Below are 20,445 nucleotides of genomic sequence, written 5' to 3' on the forward strand. Positions count from 1 at the left end.
AAATTGACAATTACAACAGTACTGAATGAACACTTATTTTAACTTAATATAATACATAAATTAAACCAATTTAGCCTCAAATAAATAATGAAGCATGTTCAATTTGGTTTAAATAACACAAAAACAAAGTGTTGGAGAAGAAAGTAAAAGTGCAATATGTGCCATGTAAAAAAGTTTAACGTTTAAGTTCCTTGCTCAGAACATGAGAACATATGAAAGCTGGTGGTTCCTTTTAACATGAGACTTCAATATTACAAGGTAAGAGGCTTTAGGTTGTAGTTAATAATATTTTATAGGACTATTTTTTTCTATACCATTTGTATTTCATATACCTTTGACTATTGGATGTTCTTATAGGCACTTTAGTATTGCCAGTGTAATAGTATAGCTTCCGTCCCTCTTCTTGCCCCTACCTGGGCTCGAACCAGGAACATATCGACAACAGCCACCCTCGAAGCATCGTTACCCATCGCTCCACAAAAGCTGCGGCCCTTGCAGAGCAAGGGGAACAACTACTCCAAGTATCAGAGCGAGTGACGTCACCAATTGAAACGCTATTAGCGCGCAGCCCGCTAACTAGCTAGCCATTTCACATCGGTTACACCAGCCTAATCTCGGGAGTTGATAGGCTTGAAGTCATAAACAGCGCAACGCTTGAAGCACAGCGAAGAGCTGCTGGCAAAACGCACAACAGTGCTGTTTGAATGAATGCTTACGAGCCTGCCACCGCTCAGTCAGACTGCTCTATCAAACCATAGATTTAATTATAACATAATAACACACAGAAATACGAGCCTTTGGTCATTAATATGGTCGAATCCGGAAACTATCATTTCGAAAACAAAACGTTTATTATTTCAGTGAAATACGGAACTGTTCGGCATTTTATCTAACGGGTGGCATCCCTAAGTCTAAATATTCCTGTTACATTGTACAACCTTCAATGTTATGTCATAATTATGTAAAATTCTGGCAAATTAGTTCGCAACGAGCCAGGCTGCCCATACTGTTGCATATACCCTGACTCCGCTTGCAATTAATGCAAGAGAAGTGACACAATTTCACCTGGTTAATATTGCCTGCTAACCTTTCTTTTAGCTAAATATGCAGGTTTAAAAATATATACTTCTGTGTATTGATTTTAAGAAAGGCATTGGTGTTTGTGGTTAGGTACATTCGTGCAACGATTGTGATTTATTTTTGCAAATGCACTTTTGTTAAATCATCCCCCTGCTTTGCATAAGTTATATGCAACGCAGGACACGCTAGATAAACTAGTAATATCATCAACCATGTGTAGTTAACTAGTGATTATGATTGATTGTTTTTTATAAGATAAGTTTAATGCTAGCTAGCAACTTACCTTGGCTTCTACTGCATTCGCGTAACAGGCAGGCTCCTCGAGGAGTGCAATGAGAGACGGGTGGTTAGAGCGTTGGACTAGTTAACTGTAAGGTTGCTAGATTGAATCCCGGAGCTGACAGGGTAAAAATCTGTCGTTCTGCCCCTGAACAAGGCAGTTAACCCACCGTTCCTAGGCCGTCATTGAAAATAAGAATGTGTTAACGGACTTGCCTAGTTAAATAAAGGTGTAAAATATATATATAATATATATATATATAATATATATATATAATATATATATAATATATATATTATATATATATAATATATATATATATATATATATAATATATATATATATATATATATATATATATATAATATATATATATATATAATATATATATATAATATATATATATATATAATATATATATATATATATATATATATAATATATTATATATATTATATATATATATATAATATATATATATATATATATATATAATATATATATATATATATATATATAATATATATATATAATATATAATATATATATATATATATTATATATATAATATATATATATATATATATTATATATATTATATATATATATATATATATATATATATATATATATATATATATATATATATATATATATATATATATATATATATATATATATATATATATATATATATATATATATATATATATATATATATATATATATATATTTATATTTTTTTTATTTTTTTTTTATATAATAGGCCAAATCGGTGTCCAAAATACAGATTTCCGATTGTTATGAAAACTTGAAATCGGCTCTAATTAATCGGCCATTCCGATGAATCGGTCGACCTCTACTTGATATAGGCATTTTCAAATAACCAAGTCAATGTGAGCTCCCCCACCACTCTGCCTATTAGCCCAGTCTGTCTTGTCAGACTTCCTGGTAGTTTGACATGAGCGAATAAGTACCTTTTCTCACTTTTCAACTTTGAACATGTTAAATCAGACAAATTGTGTGTGTGTGATGTTTTAGTCACACAAAAGGCTATTTTACATGTGAATCAGAATGACTGTTGGGGCCCTTAAAACAGGCAAAGCTGCATCTGAACTGGCCATGACAGTGTAAATGAGTTACATACATGTCTGAGAGCCAGGCTGAGCACTGAGCAACATCTCTCAGGGAGGTAAAACCTTCCTGTAAGTCCCTGGGGCCGTTCCTCCTCTGGATGTGCATGTGATGCATGATTTATTCAGCACCAAATGTCCTTTGACGTACACATAACTGAAAACACACACACAAGCTCCAAGGCACAAGCTCCTTGTTATATTTTTGTATTTGGTAAGAGTGGGAGGGGTGTTCTGTAGAATTGCTGAGGTATAGCCTAAATTCCCTAAACATTAACTGGATAATTATAGGACATGGCTTACTTGGTACAATAGCGGCTTCCAGGCAACTGTATAATAATCATCGTCTCCCTCAGCCATGAACATCCTGCTCTTTGAAAACATTATTTAAAACATTGGTCTCAAAAAGGGAACAGCAGCAGAGGCGAACCACAATTGTTTGTTGGGAGGATTGAACAGGCACAGTCAGAAATGAACTGTGTGTTTGACACAATAACATCTTCCTAAGCATGCATTCTGTTCTGCCTGGTGAGATTGTGGCATTATGAGATCTTCAAAGTTGAATAATTAGAACCAGGGAGATTGGAATGCAGCTGGAGGAAAAAGTGTCTGAAAGCAAAAAGACGACCATGGGTTAAGTTAACACGAGCCCTGAGACAAAAACTAAAGCTGCCCTGTCTGTTCGGCTCAGCAAAATACATGATCAGATACAGCTATTTTCAGACAAACAAGCTAGAAAAATCATAGCATAATTACTTTTGCATGTAAAACATGAAGGATTATCCTTCTTTTGATCAAAGAAGACAGTAATATTGATAACATTACTGTTAGAGTTGAATACAAAAAGGCCCCCCTTTTTCCCCAGAAGAAACCCAGGCCTCACTAATGACATTCGTGCTCACAAAGGCATTCATACTGAGTGAAGAAAACCCTCAGCTTTACTGGCATCCTCATCTGGACGCTTCGCCCTGTTTTTTGGTTCCCCCTGACAACACGCTGCTCTCCCCCTCTAAAAAAAAAATAAAATAAAAACATTTGTGGTACAGTTCAGTCCACAGAATAAACTTTCAAATACATTATCCTTGAACCTTGACTACCTACGGTGAACTTAAAAACAAAAGCTACAGGAAACTCTGTTTGAGGCTCTTTAAAAATATGCATATCAACTAAATAAAACATTTTTTTGCTGAAATGCTATTGTAAGGGCTTCTATGTTATCAGATCAAATAAATGAATTGATTTAGTCGAGCCCAACTTGACATTTGCTGTAACAGCAGAAAGATTGATCTCTCTGTTGCAGTGCATCACCTCCTCTATAGGCCTCAGTGTGGAATCATCCTAGCAACAGCGCTGGCCAATAGGAGGCTGGCAGGAGTCTTAACTTGGAGCCAATAGGAGCCCAGTTCCAGATGTCAGTGTGTCTTTGAGTGAGTGTGTATGTATGTATGTATGTCACTATATGTGTGTGGGAAAGCAATAGAGAGCTACAGCTCAGCCTAATGTGCACCCCCTGCCCATTCAAACACAGTAATTTTTTCCTGTCCAGCTGGTATGCCGTTTGTCCCCGTTCAATGAGCCCTTTCCTTACATAATCCAACAAAGCAGAATTGTTGCTCTGATGGCGGGGGTCTCTTTCAGTGACTGAATAATAAGAACAGACACAAAAGATAAATCCACTTCACACCCAGATATTTATTTTTTTACTTCAATACCACAAAAAAGATTTGTCATCATCCCTCATTCCCTTCCTCTATTGTGTTGTTCATGCCTATGAGGCAAAAGTGTGACAGTCAGCCAGTCCCTCCGGAGATATCCCAGCAGACTACAGGGAGATAACACAGACACGGTGCGTCTGCTAGCGCCTACACTCGTCTCCCCCCATCACTGCTCACCACCCTCCGCCTCATAGCGCTTGACGGGTCGGAACCAGCCGCTGTACTTTTATCTTCCACTGAGGGAGACTTTTGTTTGGAGAAAAAGCCTGACTGCAGTGGTTTAGCCTAAAGGAAAGCGCAGTACATGCTCGGACCTCTGGGCATGATGATCAAATTAAGAGAGGCTTACCTGGTAAGGGTGTACTCCCTGAGTCCTGAGTGCAGGTTCATGGCAGAAAATGTACCTATACATCCCCTCAACCGCTTGTCTCTGCCTATTTTCCATGTGACGAACAGCGGGCTGAAATAGAAAGAAGGGAAGACAATGTTAGGACCTTTAGAGTTTAAAACATTAGAACATCATGTAAAAACTAGGCCTACCCTCGTGTGTGTTTATTTGAAGATTCAGGACCCACTTAGGGTTGAGAAAAACAATTGAGGCAATATTTACATTGATTTCTCACATTCCTAGGGGTGATATTCGACACCGACAAAGGGTTTCTCTCACCTAACATTTCACTGACACATATTGATTGACAATGTGTAGCGAGTACTAAAAATAAGATGGCTACATTCTGTTATATACTGAGCAAAAATAAACGCAACATGGAACAAATCCAAAGATTTTACTGAGTTACAGTTAATTGAAGGAAATCGGTCAATTGAAATAAATGTATTAGGCCGAAATCTATGGCTTTCACATGACCGGCAATACAAATATGCATCTGTTGGTCACAGATACACTATACATTCAAAAGTATATGGACACCCCTTCAAATTAGTGGATTCAGCTTTTTCAGCCACACCCGAGCACACCGCCATGCAATCTCCATAGACAAACACTGGCAGTAGAATGGTCTTACTGAAGAGCTCAGTGACTTTCAACGTGGTAATGTCATAGGATGCCACCTCCTTTACAAGTTAGTTCAAATGTCTGCCCTGCTAGAGCTGCCCGGTCAATTGTATGTGCTGTTATTGTGAAGTGGAAACGTCTAGGAGCAACAACAGCTCAGCCGCAAAGTGGAAGTCCACACAAGCTCAGAGAACAGGACCACCGAGTGCTGAAGTGTGTAAAAATAGTTTGTCCTCGGTTGCAACACTCACTACCAAGTTCCAAACTACCTCTGGAAGCAAAGTCTGTACAAGAACTGTTCGTCGGGAGCTTCATGAAATGGGTTTCTATGGCCTATTTCTAATTGCCTCATGCAGCGTGACATCTCCTCTACATAGAGTTGATCAGGCTGTTGATTGCGGCCTGTGGAATGTTAATGTTGTCCCACTCCCCTTCAATGGCTGTGCGAAGTTCCTGGATATTTGCAGGAACTGGAACACGCTGTTGTACACGTCGATCCAGAGCATCCTAAAAATGCTCAATGGGTGTCATGTCTGGTGAGTATGCAGGCCATGGAAGAACTGGGATATTTTCAGCTTCCAGGAATTATATACAGATCCTTGCGACATGGGGCCGTGCATTATCCTGCTTAAACATGAGGTCATGGTGGCGGATGAATGGCAGGACAATGGGCCTCGGGATCTCGTTCCAATATCTCTGTGCATTCAAATTGCTAAAGATGAAATGCAATCCGTAGCTAATGCCTGTCCACACCATAACCCCACCGCCACCATGGAGCACTGTGTTCACGACGTTGACATCAGCAAACCACTAGCCATACACGTGGTCTGCGTTTGATGTCGGTTGGACGTACTGCCAAATTCTCTAAAATGACAGAGGCGGCTTATGGTAAAGAAATGAACATTAAATTCTCGGGCAACAGCTCTGGTGTACATTCCTTTGCTGTCCGCATGCCAATTGCGTGCTCCCTCAACTTGCGACATCTGTGGTATTGTGTTGTGTGACAAAACTGCACATTTTAGAGTGGACTTTTATTGTCCCCATCGCAAGGTGCACCTGTCTAATGACCATGCTGTTTAATCAGCTTCTTGATATGCCACACCTTTCAGGTGGATGGATTCTCTTAGCAAAGGAAAAATGCTCACTAACAGGGATATAAACACATGTGTACCACATTTTTGAGGAATAAGCTTTTTGTGTGTATGGAACACCTCTGGGATCTTTTATTTCAGCTCATGAAACATGGTACCAACACGTGTTGTATTTCATTTTTCTTCAGTGTATTTTGCTGTTAGAGAGATCATCTCTGTTTTACATTCAGGTGTTCTCTGAATAAAATAAGAGTTACAATTTTCCTTCAAAGCAGCTCTGTGGCTGTGAAAACCTGTCCAGTTTACTCTGTCCTCTAATTACGCCCATTTGGACGTAGTCAGCACCACATTTTGAGCTCGACTGCCCATTGGGAGACTAAATCCATTTGAGAGACAGACAGACAGACGAAGGCAGAAGTCAGTAACATTTCCTTACACCAACCGATATACTACGTTGCCTTCTCTGTAAAACTGATCGCCTTGTCATGGTTAGTCTCTTGCCAACAAAACACATGTTTAACACACCGACACAAGATCCTCATATGCAGGAAATATTGCAGCTTAGGGTGTCCAACTAATCCACTAAAAGCCTGGCAGTCGCTCCACCCCTTTGCCCTAAAATCACGAGACCTTTTCTCAATAACCCCCAGGATTACTGTCGCTAGCTAAGTATTTATACACACACAGCATACCAAAAATTATATATAGCACAACACAAAAGGCAGATCCTTGCCTAGGTTAATACACTTTGTTAGTACAGACATCACGAAGTCACAATCTGGGCAGATAAGGAAGACGATGAAAGTGTTTCAGCCTCATTCACATCTAAGCAGATGTCTATGCTCAGAGCTGAGTATAAATAGGCATCTCCAGTCTACAGTATCAACTTAGTTCTCCAGAAGAAGATACAGCTGTTGAACAGAGCAACTTGTAGAGGTAGATATACATTTCATGATGACCATTGTAAAGAGAGGGCCATGAAAATGGAATAGAACTATTCTTAATATCAACACCTTTGAGGTTCATGACTTCATGTACATTACCAGAAGTATGTGGACACCTGCTCGTCAAACATCTCATTCCAAAATCATGGGCATTAAAATGGAGTTGGTCCCCCCTTTACTGCTATAACAGCCTCCACTCTTATGGGAAGGCTTTCTACTAGATGTTGGAACATTGCTGAGGGACTTGCTTTCCTTTAGCCACAAGAGCAGGCCAGTCAAGTTCTTCCACACTGATCTTCTGTATGGACCTTGCTTTGTGCACAGGGGCATTGTTGTTGGAACCACAGAATCGTCTAGAATGTATGCCGTAGCGTTAAGATTTCACTTCAATTGAACTAAGGGGCCTAGCCCGTACCATGAAAAACAACCCCAGACCATTATTCCTCTTCCACCAAACTTTACAGTTGGCACTATGCGTTGGGGCAGGTAGCGTTTTCCTTGCAATTGCCAAACCCAGATTTGTCCGTTGGACTGCCAGATGGTGAAGCGTGATATATCACTCCAGAGAACAAGAACAGATGATTTTTACGCACTACAAGCTTCAGCCCTCGTCGGTCCCGTTCTGTGAGCTTGTGTGGCCTACCACTTCGCAGCTGAGCTGTTATTGCTTCTACACGTTTCCACTTCACAATAACAGCCCTTACAGTTGATCGGGGAAGCTCTAGCAGGGCAGAAATTTGACAAACTGACTTGTTGGAATGGTGGCATCCTGTGATGGTGCCACGTTGAAAGTCATTGAGCTCTTCAGTAAGGCCATTCTACTGACAATATATTGTCTATGGAGATTGCATGGCTATGTGCTCGATTTTAAACACCTGTCAGCAACAGGTGTGTCTGAAAAAGCCGAATCCACTAATTTGAAAGGGTGTCCACATACTTGTGTATATATAGTGTATATTTAAAAGCCAGGGCAATGCATGGGGGAGGGAGGAAAGATGGTCTTGGGAGAGAAAATGATACAGAGTGAGGAAAGGAGCAGTTGCTTGCTAATCAACATTTTTATCAGCAAGATCTGTTTAAAGAGAGGACTAGCTGTCGCCATTGGCGTCAGCTAACGGGGATCCGAATAATCAAAACTGAGGAGCAGCCAATCTACATTTAAATCCACTCCTCTCTGGACTGCACAGACAGCACTCGATAAGTGTTGAAAAGAACAGAATGGTGGACAACCACTTCACAGTGACCTTCAGTCTGAAAGAAGACTGGAGACAGGTAGGAGAGAGAGACTGCACAACAGAAAAATCTGTCAGAGTGAGTGTGTGTGAGAGACGGATGCATCGCATAAACATGCTTGAGAGAGGGGGAAACGAAAGACAGATTGATGTCAGTCGATCCTAATAAGAAGTGATCTCTGGAGAGGCAGACAGACAAGTTTAGCTCTGATGTAATGGGATGAGTTCAGAGAGACAAGTTCCTCCAGACAGCCAGTCAGTGAGTCAGTCAGTCAGTCAGGCCAGCAGCTCCCTCAAGATGAATCGCTTTTAATCTGGCCGAGGAACCCCTTGGCAAACAAGGTGAGCAGCAGCCTGAGAGAGGCAATGGTGTGAGCCAAATGGGAAAGCAAAGGCAGAGGCAAGGACAGCCAACAAGAGCTTCAGTTGTTGCCCCAGGCACCACTCTGAGGGGTGAAACACATTCATCAATAGTCTTCCACTGGTCTGACAAAAGCAGAGTTTAATTTCAAAACTGAAATTTTTTCAGTTAGAACATTTGTCTCAGGTATTTTCCTGACAAGAATCCATGATGGGTCTCGTGAGTGAGTGGTCAGTTGGGCCTGCTAAGTAAACCTTCTTCTATGGTGTGTGTTCTGGAGGGATGGGTCGACAGAGTACATTTTGACATGCAGCCAGGGTTGATGGGTTCAGTGTGATTAAAAAAAAGCCAGACTCATGCAAGTAAACATTGATTTCTATTAATAAACTGCTGATGAATCAAATCATACCATGAGGTCTAAGCAAATGAAAATCTGTCCAAAACCCCATGGTGGAGTGATGAAAATTGTTTTTAAAAAGGACAATAGGGCAGATATGAAAGGGAGACTGCGAAGTAGGCCTGTGTTTAATCAGCTAGAAAGCAGAAAATCGTTTTCACTGTTCAGGCAGGTATCAACAGAGCAGCATGACGGTCTTTCTGTCCACTGAAGATGTACATTCAGATACTGTAACGCTATTCTCTGGACACCTATAAAAAAGGTGCTCGTCGTGCTATTCAGGCTCCTTTTCCTCTCTCTCTCTCTACTCTCCCAGATGTCCCAATTCTGAACAGTAATCCCAGCCTGCCGCGCCACATGCTAAAGGGTAGTCCTATAGCATCACGTGCCACACTGTGACCTTGACGGTTCCACTCATCATCCATTCCCCACCCACAGCCAACGCTATCCTCACATACCATACCAACACCCACCCCGACTGTTCTGTATGTCTGAAGAGTAGACATCCTCAATGTTTTCAATTAAATGACATGTGTAAAAGGGTGATCCATCACTTCCCATTTGGTATTCATCCATTGCCAACTCGGGCACACAAACACATTGGGATGGAATCCAGTCGGAGAACCAACTTTCTGCACTGCAGAGGTCAAACTCTGAGGACACACCATGTCTCTGCGAAGTACATCAAACAAAGGATGCTTTTAAAAAGCTTTGTCAAGCATACTTAACTGTGCCCAATTAGTCACTCGGTCTTAATTTAAAGCAGTAAGTCAAACAAAGGGAAAGTCTACACATTAGTTCAGATAAAACAGGATGTGATGACATAAATAGGTTTTAAGAGTTGCTTCAAAACCTTTGCTCTATACCAATCAGCCCATAAAAAGAAGGCCCGTGCCATTCCAAACAGTGGAAACAGTAGAAAAAGCTGCAGGGGCGTTTTCATGCGCATTGCTACATCTGGAGCCCAGTTCACACAGCCACCTTCACACTGCAGACCGACTACTAATCAGTGCTGATGACGTCAGTCCCACCCGTCACAATTGCACATTACAATCCCGGGGCCCAGTGCCAGCTTTCACACTGTGTGGGGGGGAGGCGACTACTCAGGAGATTCAATTTTCTAGTATTGGCTAAGTACCTACCAAGTTGAGAAAATAGGTGTAAGTCACATGCATGGACATATTACACTCCCTTGGCTACTAATGTATGGGTCACAAGTGGAGCTGGTGTTGTGGGCAGGAGTGTGTGCAGAGATCAGATGGGGGATGGGAGGGACTGGTGTCATATTCCTCACATCACTTCCTCAAGCAGAAACAACCAGGCCCAGTACATCTACAGGCGGCAGGGTAGCCTAGTGGTTAGAGTGTTGGACTGGTAACCAAAAGGTTGCGAGTTCAAATCCCGAGCTGACAAGGTACAAATCTGTCGTTCTGCCCCTGAACAGGCAGTTAACCCACTGTTCCTAGGCCGTCACTGAAAATAAGAAATTGTTCTTAACTGACTTGCCTAGTTAAATAAAGATGAAAAAAATTGATTTATTTTATTTTGACACATTATAGTTGTCTAGAATAAATCAAGCTGGAGGCTTGAGGTACATTTCATTTAAGCCCCGGCAGAGCAGTTGGTTATGGTTATGAGCCATGCCCAGAAGACAGCAATAACCCTCTTCCTCCTGGAGTTGATCCCGCCCACCTGATCATGTGAATCCTCCTGGTGGTAAACGCACTCGCCTGGGTGGATCAGACTACTCACGTCTCCGTTCCGGACTTATGGGCTAACGCAAGTGGGGGTAAATTTGGAGAGGACCTGAGTGCAGTCTCAACAAAGCAAATGCCCTTGCTATTCAATACAAACATTAGCATAAAGATGTCAACTGCGTTAAAATAGACAGAAACAGTGGGGCTTTCAATTCATTGTCTTCATAGATGGACAGAGATTGCAGAGCACTCTATATTAGTACCATACTAATGTCAGAACCAAGTGGAGGGGCTGGAACCGTGTGTATTCTGTTGCCTCCTGCAAACAACCACCTCTGGGTGATCAATTCCCCATTTAAGAATATATAACCTTAACAAAAATATAAATGTATGAGATGCCTTCTACTGAAGTAAAACAGCCCAGCATGCACAGAGTGGACAGAACATTAGGAACACCTTCCCGATATTGAGTTCCACCCCCTTTTGCCCCCAGTACAGCGACACAGATTCTACAAGTCGTTTAAAGCGTTCCACTGGGATGCTGGCCAATGTCGATGTCGACTCCCATGCTTCCAACAGTTCGCTGGATGTCCTTTGGGTGGTGGACCATTTTTGATACAAACGGGAAACTGTTGAGCGTGAAAAACCCAGCTGCGTTGTCGTTCTTGACACAAACCGGTATGCCTGCACCTACTACCATAGCCCGTTCAAAGTTACTTTCAATATTTTGTCTTGCCCAACCACCCTCTGAATGGAACACATACACAATCCATGTCTCAATTGTCTCAAGGCTTAAACATCCTTCTTTAACCCATCTCCTCCCCTTCATCTACACTGATTTGTTGTGGACTTAACATGTGACATCAACAAAGGATCATAGCCTTCACCTGGTCAGTCTGTCATGGAAAGAACAGTTCCTAATGCTATATACACAAGTGGATTTTTGTTCGGGTTTTGTTGAGTCTTTCCAGAACAGTGGAACTGGATATAAAATAATCATTTCACGGAGGAATTTCCCTTTGAAGGAAAATACAACAAAAAGCTGGGTTTCCAACCTCCTCCAACCCCAACCATCTACCACTCCATGCTTGGATTTTCAGTCCCATTTCCTGACATCAGGCAGAACTTTCCTTTGACCTCGAAATCCAGAGACAGTGGGCATCAACAGATCAACGGATTACAGTGCATTATCCCCATGGCCCTGAGCATTAGCTGCTTCATGTCACACTCAAAGAACATACTGATTCAGACTATTCTTCATCGTGCTTGGGTGAATACAGAGTATGACAACATACACAAGATGTTGGTTATAGCGTTACACACGAGGGAAAATACCCTTCAATTCAATAGACCAATAGCAACCCGGATACTCTCACTAATATGTATGTAAGTATGTATGTATGTGTATACACACACACACACACACACACACACACACACACACACACACACACACACACACACACACACACACACACACACACACACACACACACACACACTAGACCTCTCAAGAAATCCCTGTGCTTGTAAACCGAGAAATGGGATCACGTGTCCAACTGTCAACCAATTGCTCTACTCCTCTATCCAACATGACAAAAATGGCATATACTTTCATGTGATCCGGCGTATGCATTTGTGTGAGAGGGAGAGGAGGGATAAATATGTTACATGCACTCTTTCCCTTGCATATCTATAGAAACGCCAGGCAATTTCCAAAAGGCATGATGATAAAAGGTGGGATGCAGAAACCTGTATCTACAGCGCATTTGGAAAGTATTGTGTGTAGAGTGATAAGGAAAAACAATGTAATACATTTTCGAATAAGGCTGTAACGTAACAAAATGTGGGAAAAGTCCAGGGGTCTGAATACTTTCTGAAGGCAGTGTAGGCGCACAGCATTTGCCATAATAAAAAAATTATAATTAAAGACTTGACGCATAACAACGTTGAGCTGCATGTTGATGTCTGGATGTTCTATAAAGAGGAAAACAATGTTGAAATAAATGGCATCGATAGTTTGTCTCCAGGCCTCCCATTTATGAAGTTTCAAACATCTAGAAATACATAGGATACTTTCAAATGACGGCACAGCAGCGCTAATATTCTAGTTAACAGAGTGTAGACAGAATCACCGTGAAATGTATATGGTAGCAACAATGCATCAATGATTTGGGGGCCATTAGGGGTTTTGTGCAAAAGCTGTCAAACCCGTTTTTTGACTAGCAGGACATATAAGAAACAATATGTCACAAGGTACAAAATTATCACAGTGACTAAGGTATTATTTGGGATGGTGATGCGACCACAATATTCTATCCTTTATTCATATATTACCATAACAGAATGTATTCATCCCAACACATTTAAACTGCAAAAAGGCAGCTCAGACATATTTGATTTGAAAATGACTTATCTGCTAAAATATGGTCTTGCACACTAGTATGCAGAGAATACTTCTGAGTTATCTGTAATGGCCAATTACCATTTTAACACCCTTAGAGGAGAAAAGTACATTCACATCGCAATAAAAATAGCATCTCAATGTTTACTGTGAGCAAGGCCACCATGACAACAGCCCCCTAAAGCCACACTGGCTATTAGGTTGGCAGTAATAACTGATGACAATAGAAGGGAAAGGAGATACCTAAATCAGTGTAACGACTAAATACATTCAACCAAAACGTGTCTTCCGCATTTAACCCAACCCCTCAAATCAGTGAGATGATGTCTTAAATCGACATCATCCGCGCCTGGGGAGAAATTGTTGCTGGGCGTTGACGTCCTTGCTCAGGGCAGAAAGGAAGATTTTTCCACCTTTCCAGCGTGGGGATTCCAACCAGCGACCTTTCGGTTACTGGCCAAACGCTCTTAACTGCTAGGCTACCTTCTGCCCCAATAACGTAGGCCTAAGTGTGTAGGCTAAACTGGGACCAGGAACACCAAGGGTCCCCACACCACAAAAAAAATATGTTTGAGCACCAAACCTGTAATTTCAAAATGTTGTTGTGCATCAGCAATTCTCCTCTTGTTATGTCAGTCACTCAGTTATCCCATATCAGCTAACATTTTATAGATGACTAGATAAGTTAGTCTAGCCAGCGATCTAAACTTTGTAGTAATTATGGCTGAATTACTGACCGAGCACACAAGGCCTAGAGGCCCTGACCTCCAGGGGCCCCCATTGTATTTGTTCGTCACTCACTCGGATGGCATAAGTCATGGAAAAATATGGCATTAGATGTATTTTGTCTTCCAAGTCAGTAATTGAGAAAGTATCACCAAGTAAAAAGGTTGGTTGAAAATTCTGTGCTACGGTTAATAGTACCTACCTAATAAAATGCTTATCGGCCAGCTGGAACAGTAATAATGGTCTGACTAGGCAATATTTTTAAATAGCTAGCCTACCTTATGCCTTGAGTTTAGGACAACTGTATTGCACTATCATAACCCAAAACAAAGGTTGTAGGCTATTAATCCATTGTTTGTGTTATGTCTTTGTAAACAAGCAATGTACAGTATAGCAATGTACAGTATTGATAAAATGTCACTATAAAACACATTTTATCAACACAATAAAAAATTGCAATACACATCCTATCGGCACCTAGGTATTGTGATATCTTGAGATCCCTGGCAATTCCCAGCCCTAGTGCATGCACGTGGTTCACATTTTCTATTAGTTTTTAATAAAATCTCTGGGGTTGCCAAATCTACCTACAGTCAATTTGTACTTTGAGGTTTTAACTTAAAACATGTGGAAAAAGACCTTTCAGAAAATAATTATGTTTTGCGTGAGAGTACAACAGCTTGCTCCAGGGTTCAGTGTCAGCAGTTTCACAAATAAAGTAACGGTATGCCCAATCTAACAAAATAAAACATCTGTTGGCATGAGTTACTGGCTTTGTTACTCGCTTTAAGCGAACTACCACAGCTAGTGTCCAGTTGAACTAGCTAGCAAGCCAATTTCTTAAAGCGGAAATCTGCAGTTTAAACGATAACAAACCAACCATACTCCCCGCCCGTTTCGTTTAACCCAATGAGTCCCACCGCAAAGTGTTGGAATTCTAACCCCTTTTAAACATTGTGTGTTTAAGCTAAAGACTTATGGGTAACATTGGATTAGTCAATTTCTTCTGCATCCATAGATACCAACCAATAACCTGTGTGATTAACAGGGGCTGAGCTAGAGCTGTGTTTGTGAGAAAAGGGCAGATCCCGAAAGGGGCCCTGTGCCGGGTCTTTTTACAAAAACGTCTGTAAAGTTTGAATGATTTGAACTATAAACTATTAAAAGATATCTATGAAAAGCAGAGACTGCCACAAACACGCAAATGGTTTGCTCTACGAGCTACACAACAGTCGTTAGAAGGTTAGGGGTTATTCTACATAGAAGATCAAAGGAAATCACAGGAAAAAGTGCTATTGTCTCAGAGCAATACGTATGAGACCTCCTAAGCCTGTGTTAACCTCAAACCTTATTTTCGATATTTATTACAAAACCCTATTCATTCGCCATCCATTTATCCCATAGGGATGGCTGTACGAACCAGAGGTAACTCATTTCCGGGTTTTATAACTGCAAGCTGGCGAGCTCTACAAACCAACATAGTTGCTGTCAAACTCCACACAGTTGTCACTGACTAGTTTTATATTCATGTCCCTGTGAACAAACAATTTATGTACTTACAGCATTCGTATAAATACATTTTTAATCAGGTTTTCGGGAACATATTTTTTTATTGACATTTCTCACTAAAACTCATGAATGCAACTACTTGTGTGTTATACTTGTTGTCCTGAAGAAAGAAAAATGTAAAACATGGGCTGGACATAGATATACATGAAAATCAAATATTTGCTGAGGTCTCGGGACTGATAGGGTTAATAAAAGATGAGGGATGGGGCTGGAGAAATATAACCACTCAAATTCATAGACAGCTATTGATAAAAGGTCTGACCATCAATGATAACAAATGTATAGGTTTAACCATGTTTTGTGGCCATACAGTGTTAGTTTAGATTGACTTTGTTTACAAACATTGCCGTAAAACAACTTATATTTTGGGTTCTGGTGAGGTATGACAGTTGAACTTAGCTCATACGGCATTTCTAAGTTATATTCTTCAGGAATCAATGGGTACATAATTATTTTATTAGTCCAAAAATGTACAAAGCAACTGCAGATGGCCCCTTTAACGTTTCCCTGTGCTAGCTGGCTAACCTGAATGCTGGCTACTCAGACAGCGGCAACTAGCGCGCTAGCCATATAGCTAACAAACAAGTTCGCTATCAACATTCCAGAGCTCCATGTTAGATGACGGAATATAATCTAGCAGCTTCATTTTCAAAAAATAGATAAAGTGACAAACACACCACGCGCTGCGTGGGGTTTTCCAAACTTTCTCAATTGGGAAGTTGCAACGCTCGCCTTTCCTGTCTACCAAGCTAACTTATCCATGAATGCTAACTAGCTACTTTTTTTTCTTTGTTGAGCTAGCTAGCAGACGTTAGCTAGCATCCATGAGCACCACACCACCTAGTGAAAATAACTTATCCAAGTAGCAGCAGCAATATATTAACTTCACAACGTTGCATAATTCAAAAAACAGACTGTTATTAAACTGCCACATTGTAATTGTTTCGTTATCGGATGTAACTGGCTGGCTAGCTAAGAACATTAGATACACTACTAGCTATCTTAACTAGACAGTCGATGATCATGTTCACAATAGCACCGGTAGTTAACTACCAAGCTAGCTGGCTAACAACATAATAATATAACTTACTAGGGATCGTTTGTAAACCTGGGTGTTCGGGGAGGTTGGTATCCATACAGGTGGCAATAAAGCACGTCGAAACAGAAGCAGCACATCTCCGCTGAAACAACCATCTTCCTGCCTCCACTTCCCGAACCACATCCCGGGCTAAGATTCGGAGAGATGCCAGTTGAGTTGTAGCCTCCTGGGGCTGGGGACAATGCGTTGGTGCTACTACTACTACCCCCAGGACCCCCCAGGCCGTTCACTCGATTCATGTTCCCTGCCACCACAGTCGAGGAGGAACCAATCCCCAAGTCCGAGCCACAATGTCCGGTCCCTACCACCCCGTTACCCGCCCCCACCCCGCCAGGACCCCCCGACCCGGGGGATCCCGACAGCTTCTGCTTCTTCACCCCGCAGCACCCAGCCGCCATCTTGGAACAATCTGCACCGACACACCGCTTCCGACCCATCACCGTCAACGCGGGAGGGGTGGGTGGAAACGCGGACCAGACGTAAAAATCCCACTGCGTTAATACGTACGACGGACAATGCCCCACTTTCCCTTTTTTGTCGGGCGACGTTATATTCGATATAAAGAGACCGCAATGTCACCCTAACTCTGCCTTTAAAAAAATACGTGCCTTACGCAAAATCCTTAAGTGTTTTCTTTTAGAAGACAGCACTGGACCACTTCAAATGTTTCGATTGATCTCAGATATTGTCCAAAATACAGGCCTCTTCTTCGGAACACGATAACCACCGAAGTGATTTCACAAAGCAATCTTTCTCTCGAATAATACAGGAACTAATTCACTAGCTACCCAACAGAGAGACCACAGACTTTGATACAGTTAGCTAGCTAATTAGCTAGTTAACTAGACAGCCAGTAGCCAGATGTGGAGCTGTGACAGCTACTGACTGCACTGCACCCCCAGCAGCACAGAGAATCCTTTTTGTGTGGGAGTCGGGAGCTTGAGTACGCAGGACCCATACGCTTTAGCACGAATAGTACATTACGCTTCGCACCATGTAGCTTAACATTGCACCAGATGTTTACTTTCATCCGAACTTCTTGCTAGACAACTGACCCAATGTGTTGCAGCTCCAAACGTTCAAGTCGACGCAAAGTAAAATGGCATTTGGCTATGCAGTTTGATCCATCATCAGACAGCGTCAGCGCTGACCAAGTCATTTCAACAAACCAGCTGATCAGTTTGCACCTGTATTTTGTGTCAGTTCTCGGACAGTTTCAAAAATCTTATTTAAACCCCAGCGTCATATCAGCGCTGAAAGTTAGCTGTAGATTTGCTTTGGACCTTGTCATCCGTCGAATGTAATACATTTTGATAGAGCAGCATTCTATTCCAACTCTGAAATCCTCGGGGTTTGGTTACTCTAGCTCTTCACAGCGGCTACCATTAGCCTGATAGCCTCTGTGATGTTCGGGGAGGGGAATGTGATCATCTGTCGTCACTGATATTCACAGCGATAGAACACGGGTTAGTAATAAATATCTTTCGTATTCTCAACGCCGAAATAAGATCCAGGAAATGTTTTGAAATGGTTTCCTACGCATAATGCGTATAGTCTCACAGTATCTTCTGTCTGTCAAATCTGAATTCTTGCTGCGAATTACGCAAAGAAAATTGCTGCGTGCGCTATCCACCTCAGCTTCTAATCAACTCGGCCTCAACCGCGTAAGGATATATATTTTACAATTTATGCTTCTTTAGACAATTTGTATCCATCTTCTCTAAGAGAAAGAAAACATGCATCCCTTTAAATAAATTTCGTTGTAGTCGGATAATGTGCTGTCAGCCCTTCTTGCCTGCCATGAAGTCACATCAGCTGCAGTTAATGTCTCTGCTACTCCAGAATCGACTTGCCACGCCAGGGATTTTGGAATAGCAGACTTGGAAAATGGATTCGATTGCTCTCACAATACCATATTAAAATGGGAAACACTCTTTTCATTCCACTTCGATATCGAAGTGTCTTTTTAGTAGTGGGTTCGGAGAATTTACGCAGCAGGTTAGAATAATTAACGTGGCAGGTTGGATAGTAGACTGAGGTTAAGGTTAGGAAAAGGTTAGGTTTAGCGAAAATTATATCCTAACCTGCTACGAAAGTCACTTTGTATCGAAGTTGCGTGAAAAATGACCAATATCAAAATACCAATGTAGGCTACTCCAAATATTGCTTGGTCCCCTCCATGCTGTTCAAGTAACCAACCAAAATGTCAGAGTGCCTCTTTATTTCATTGGTGTTATAGGCAGGTACAGTGTGATACTTAGTGTAACGTAAGGTGGTACATAGACATACCTGCCTGGTTTTAGGCTATAAAGCGTTACAGTTGTGCCGAAATTCATATTTTCGGCTCTGCCAGTTGTTGGGGTTTTAGCACAGCAGCAGGTGTGAACTAGTTATCTAATGAGTTCTAGCCCGTCAGTCGTGTTGTTGTTGTTACGAACGAGAGTCTGCGGGACAGGGACGGATCAGCTTTATATTGGGAAAGTGTCCTTATAATTTACCCAACAGATGACAACAGTAAGATCACAACACCCAAGACCCCTTCAATCATAGTGTAAGTGAGAGTGATATCAAAATCAGACATGCTTGCCCTAAAAGTGTAGGTACACATCACTGCAGATGGCTAGCTGCTTGAGTCAGTCCTTAAAATGGAGGATGACAGTGAGGTTTCTCAGCGCTCAGCAGATAAAGACGCAGCAGGTTTGGAGAGAACACATGCAGTGCCCTCTAAACTGCTAGGCTGAATTAACATCAGCTTGAAACCCCAAATTACTTTGCACCGTACTGCCCATCTTCATTTGAACTACTGTATATTGCAAATGGTTATTTGCGAGAGCAGCGAACTATACTTGCTACAATGTGCTGGCCACCCCCTGGTCCCAGAACAAATCATTGATTGAGAAGTTAATGGTATTTTTGGAAGTTTGTCTCATCTGTAGTCAGGTTAGAATCCTGATATGACAGGGTGATAGCCCAATGAAATGTTTCTACATGCACAAGTGATAAATTAGCAAGATGATTGGAGTAGAATTGTACTCAATGAAGTATACACTGAGTTTACAAAACGTGTCATTCCATGACAGACTGACCAGGTGAATCCATGTGAAAGCTATGATCCCTTATTGATGTAATTTTTAAATCTACTTCAATCAGTGGCAATGAAGGGGAGGAGACAGGTTAAAGAATGATTTTAAGCCTTGATACAGTTGAGACATGGATTGTGTGTGTTTCATTCGGAGCGTGAATGGGCAAGACAAAATATTGAAGTGCCTTTGAACGGGTTAGGCACACCGGTTTTGTCAAGTACTGCAACGCTGCTGGGTTTTTCACACCCAACAGTTTCCTGTCTGTATCAAGAATGGTCCACCACCCAAAGAACATCTAAAAAGGGGGAGGCTTGCAAGCCGAAGAACACCATCCCAAACGTGAAGCACGGGTGGTAGCGTCATGTTGTGGGGGGTGCTTTGCTGCAGGAGAGACTGGTGCACTTCAAAATAAATGGCATCATGAGGAAAATTACATGGATATATAGAAGCAACATCTCAAGACATCAGTCAGGAAGTTAAAGCTTGGTTGCAAATGGACAATGACCCCAAGCATACTTCTAAAGTTGTTGCAAAATGGCTTAAGGACAACAAAGTCAAGGTATTGGAGTGGCCATCACAAAGCCCTACAAAACCTCAATCCCATAGAAAAGTTGTGGGCAGA

The 20,445-nt window shown here is 41.5% G+C and overlaps 1 protein-coding gene across 2 annotated transcripts in view; it reads right to left on the bottom strand.

Annotated features, from left to right (window-relative positions):
* The window catches only part of LOC110533959 (nuclear protein AMMECR1), a 38,438-nt gene extending 19,836 nt beyond the window's left edge, over window positions 1-18,602 (bottom strand). Inside the window, exons 1-2 of one of the 2 annotated variants that reach the window (XM_021618556.3) lie at window positions 16,732-18,602; window positions 4,558-4,668 (exon numbers count right to left, since the gene is read on the bottom strand). In XM_021618556.3, coding sequence (XP_021474231.1) covers window positions 4,558-4,668; window positions 16,732-17,177 — 557 coding nt within the window. In that variant the 5' untranslated portion in view covers window positions 17,178-18,602. The remainder of the gene's footprint in view (window positions 1-4,557; window positions 4,669-16,731) is intronic. The other variant, XM_090186713.1, reaches the window with a different exon arrangement.
* Window positions 18,603-20,445: the final 1,843 nt, after the last annotated feature.

This window comes from Oncorhynchus mykiss, chromosome 10, assembly GCF_057628025.1.
Source record: "Oncorhynchus mykiss isolate SJ-2025 chromosome 10, ASM5762802v1, whole genome shotgun sequence".
NCBI classification, from domain to species: Eukaryota; Metazoa; Chordata; class Actinopteri; order Salmoniformes; family Salmonidae; genus Oncorhynchus; species Oncorhynchus mykiss.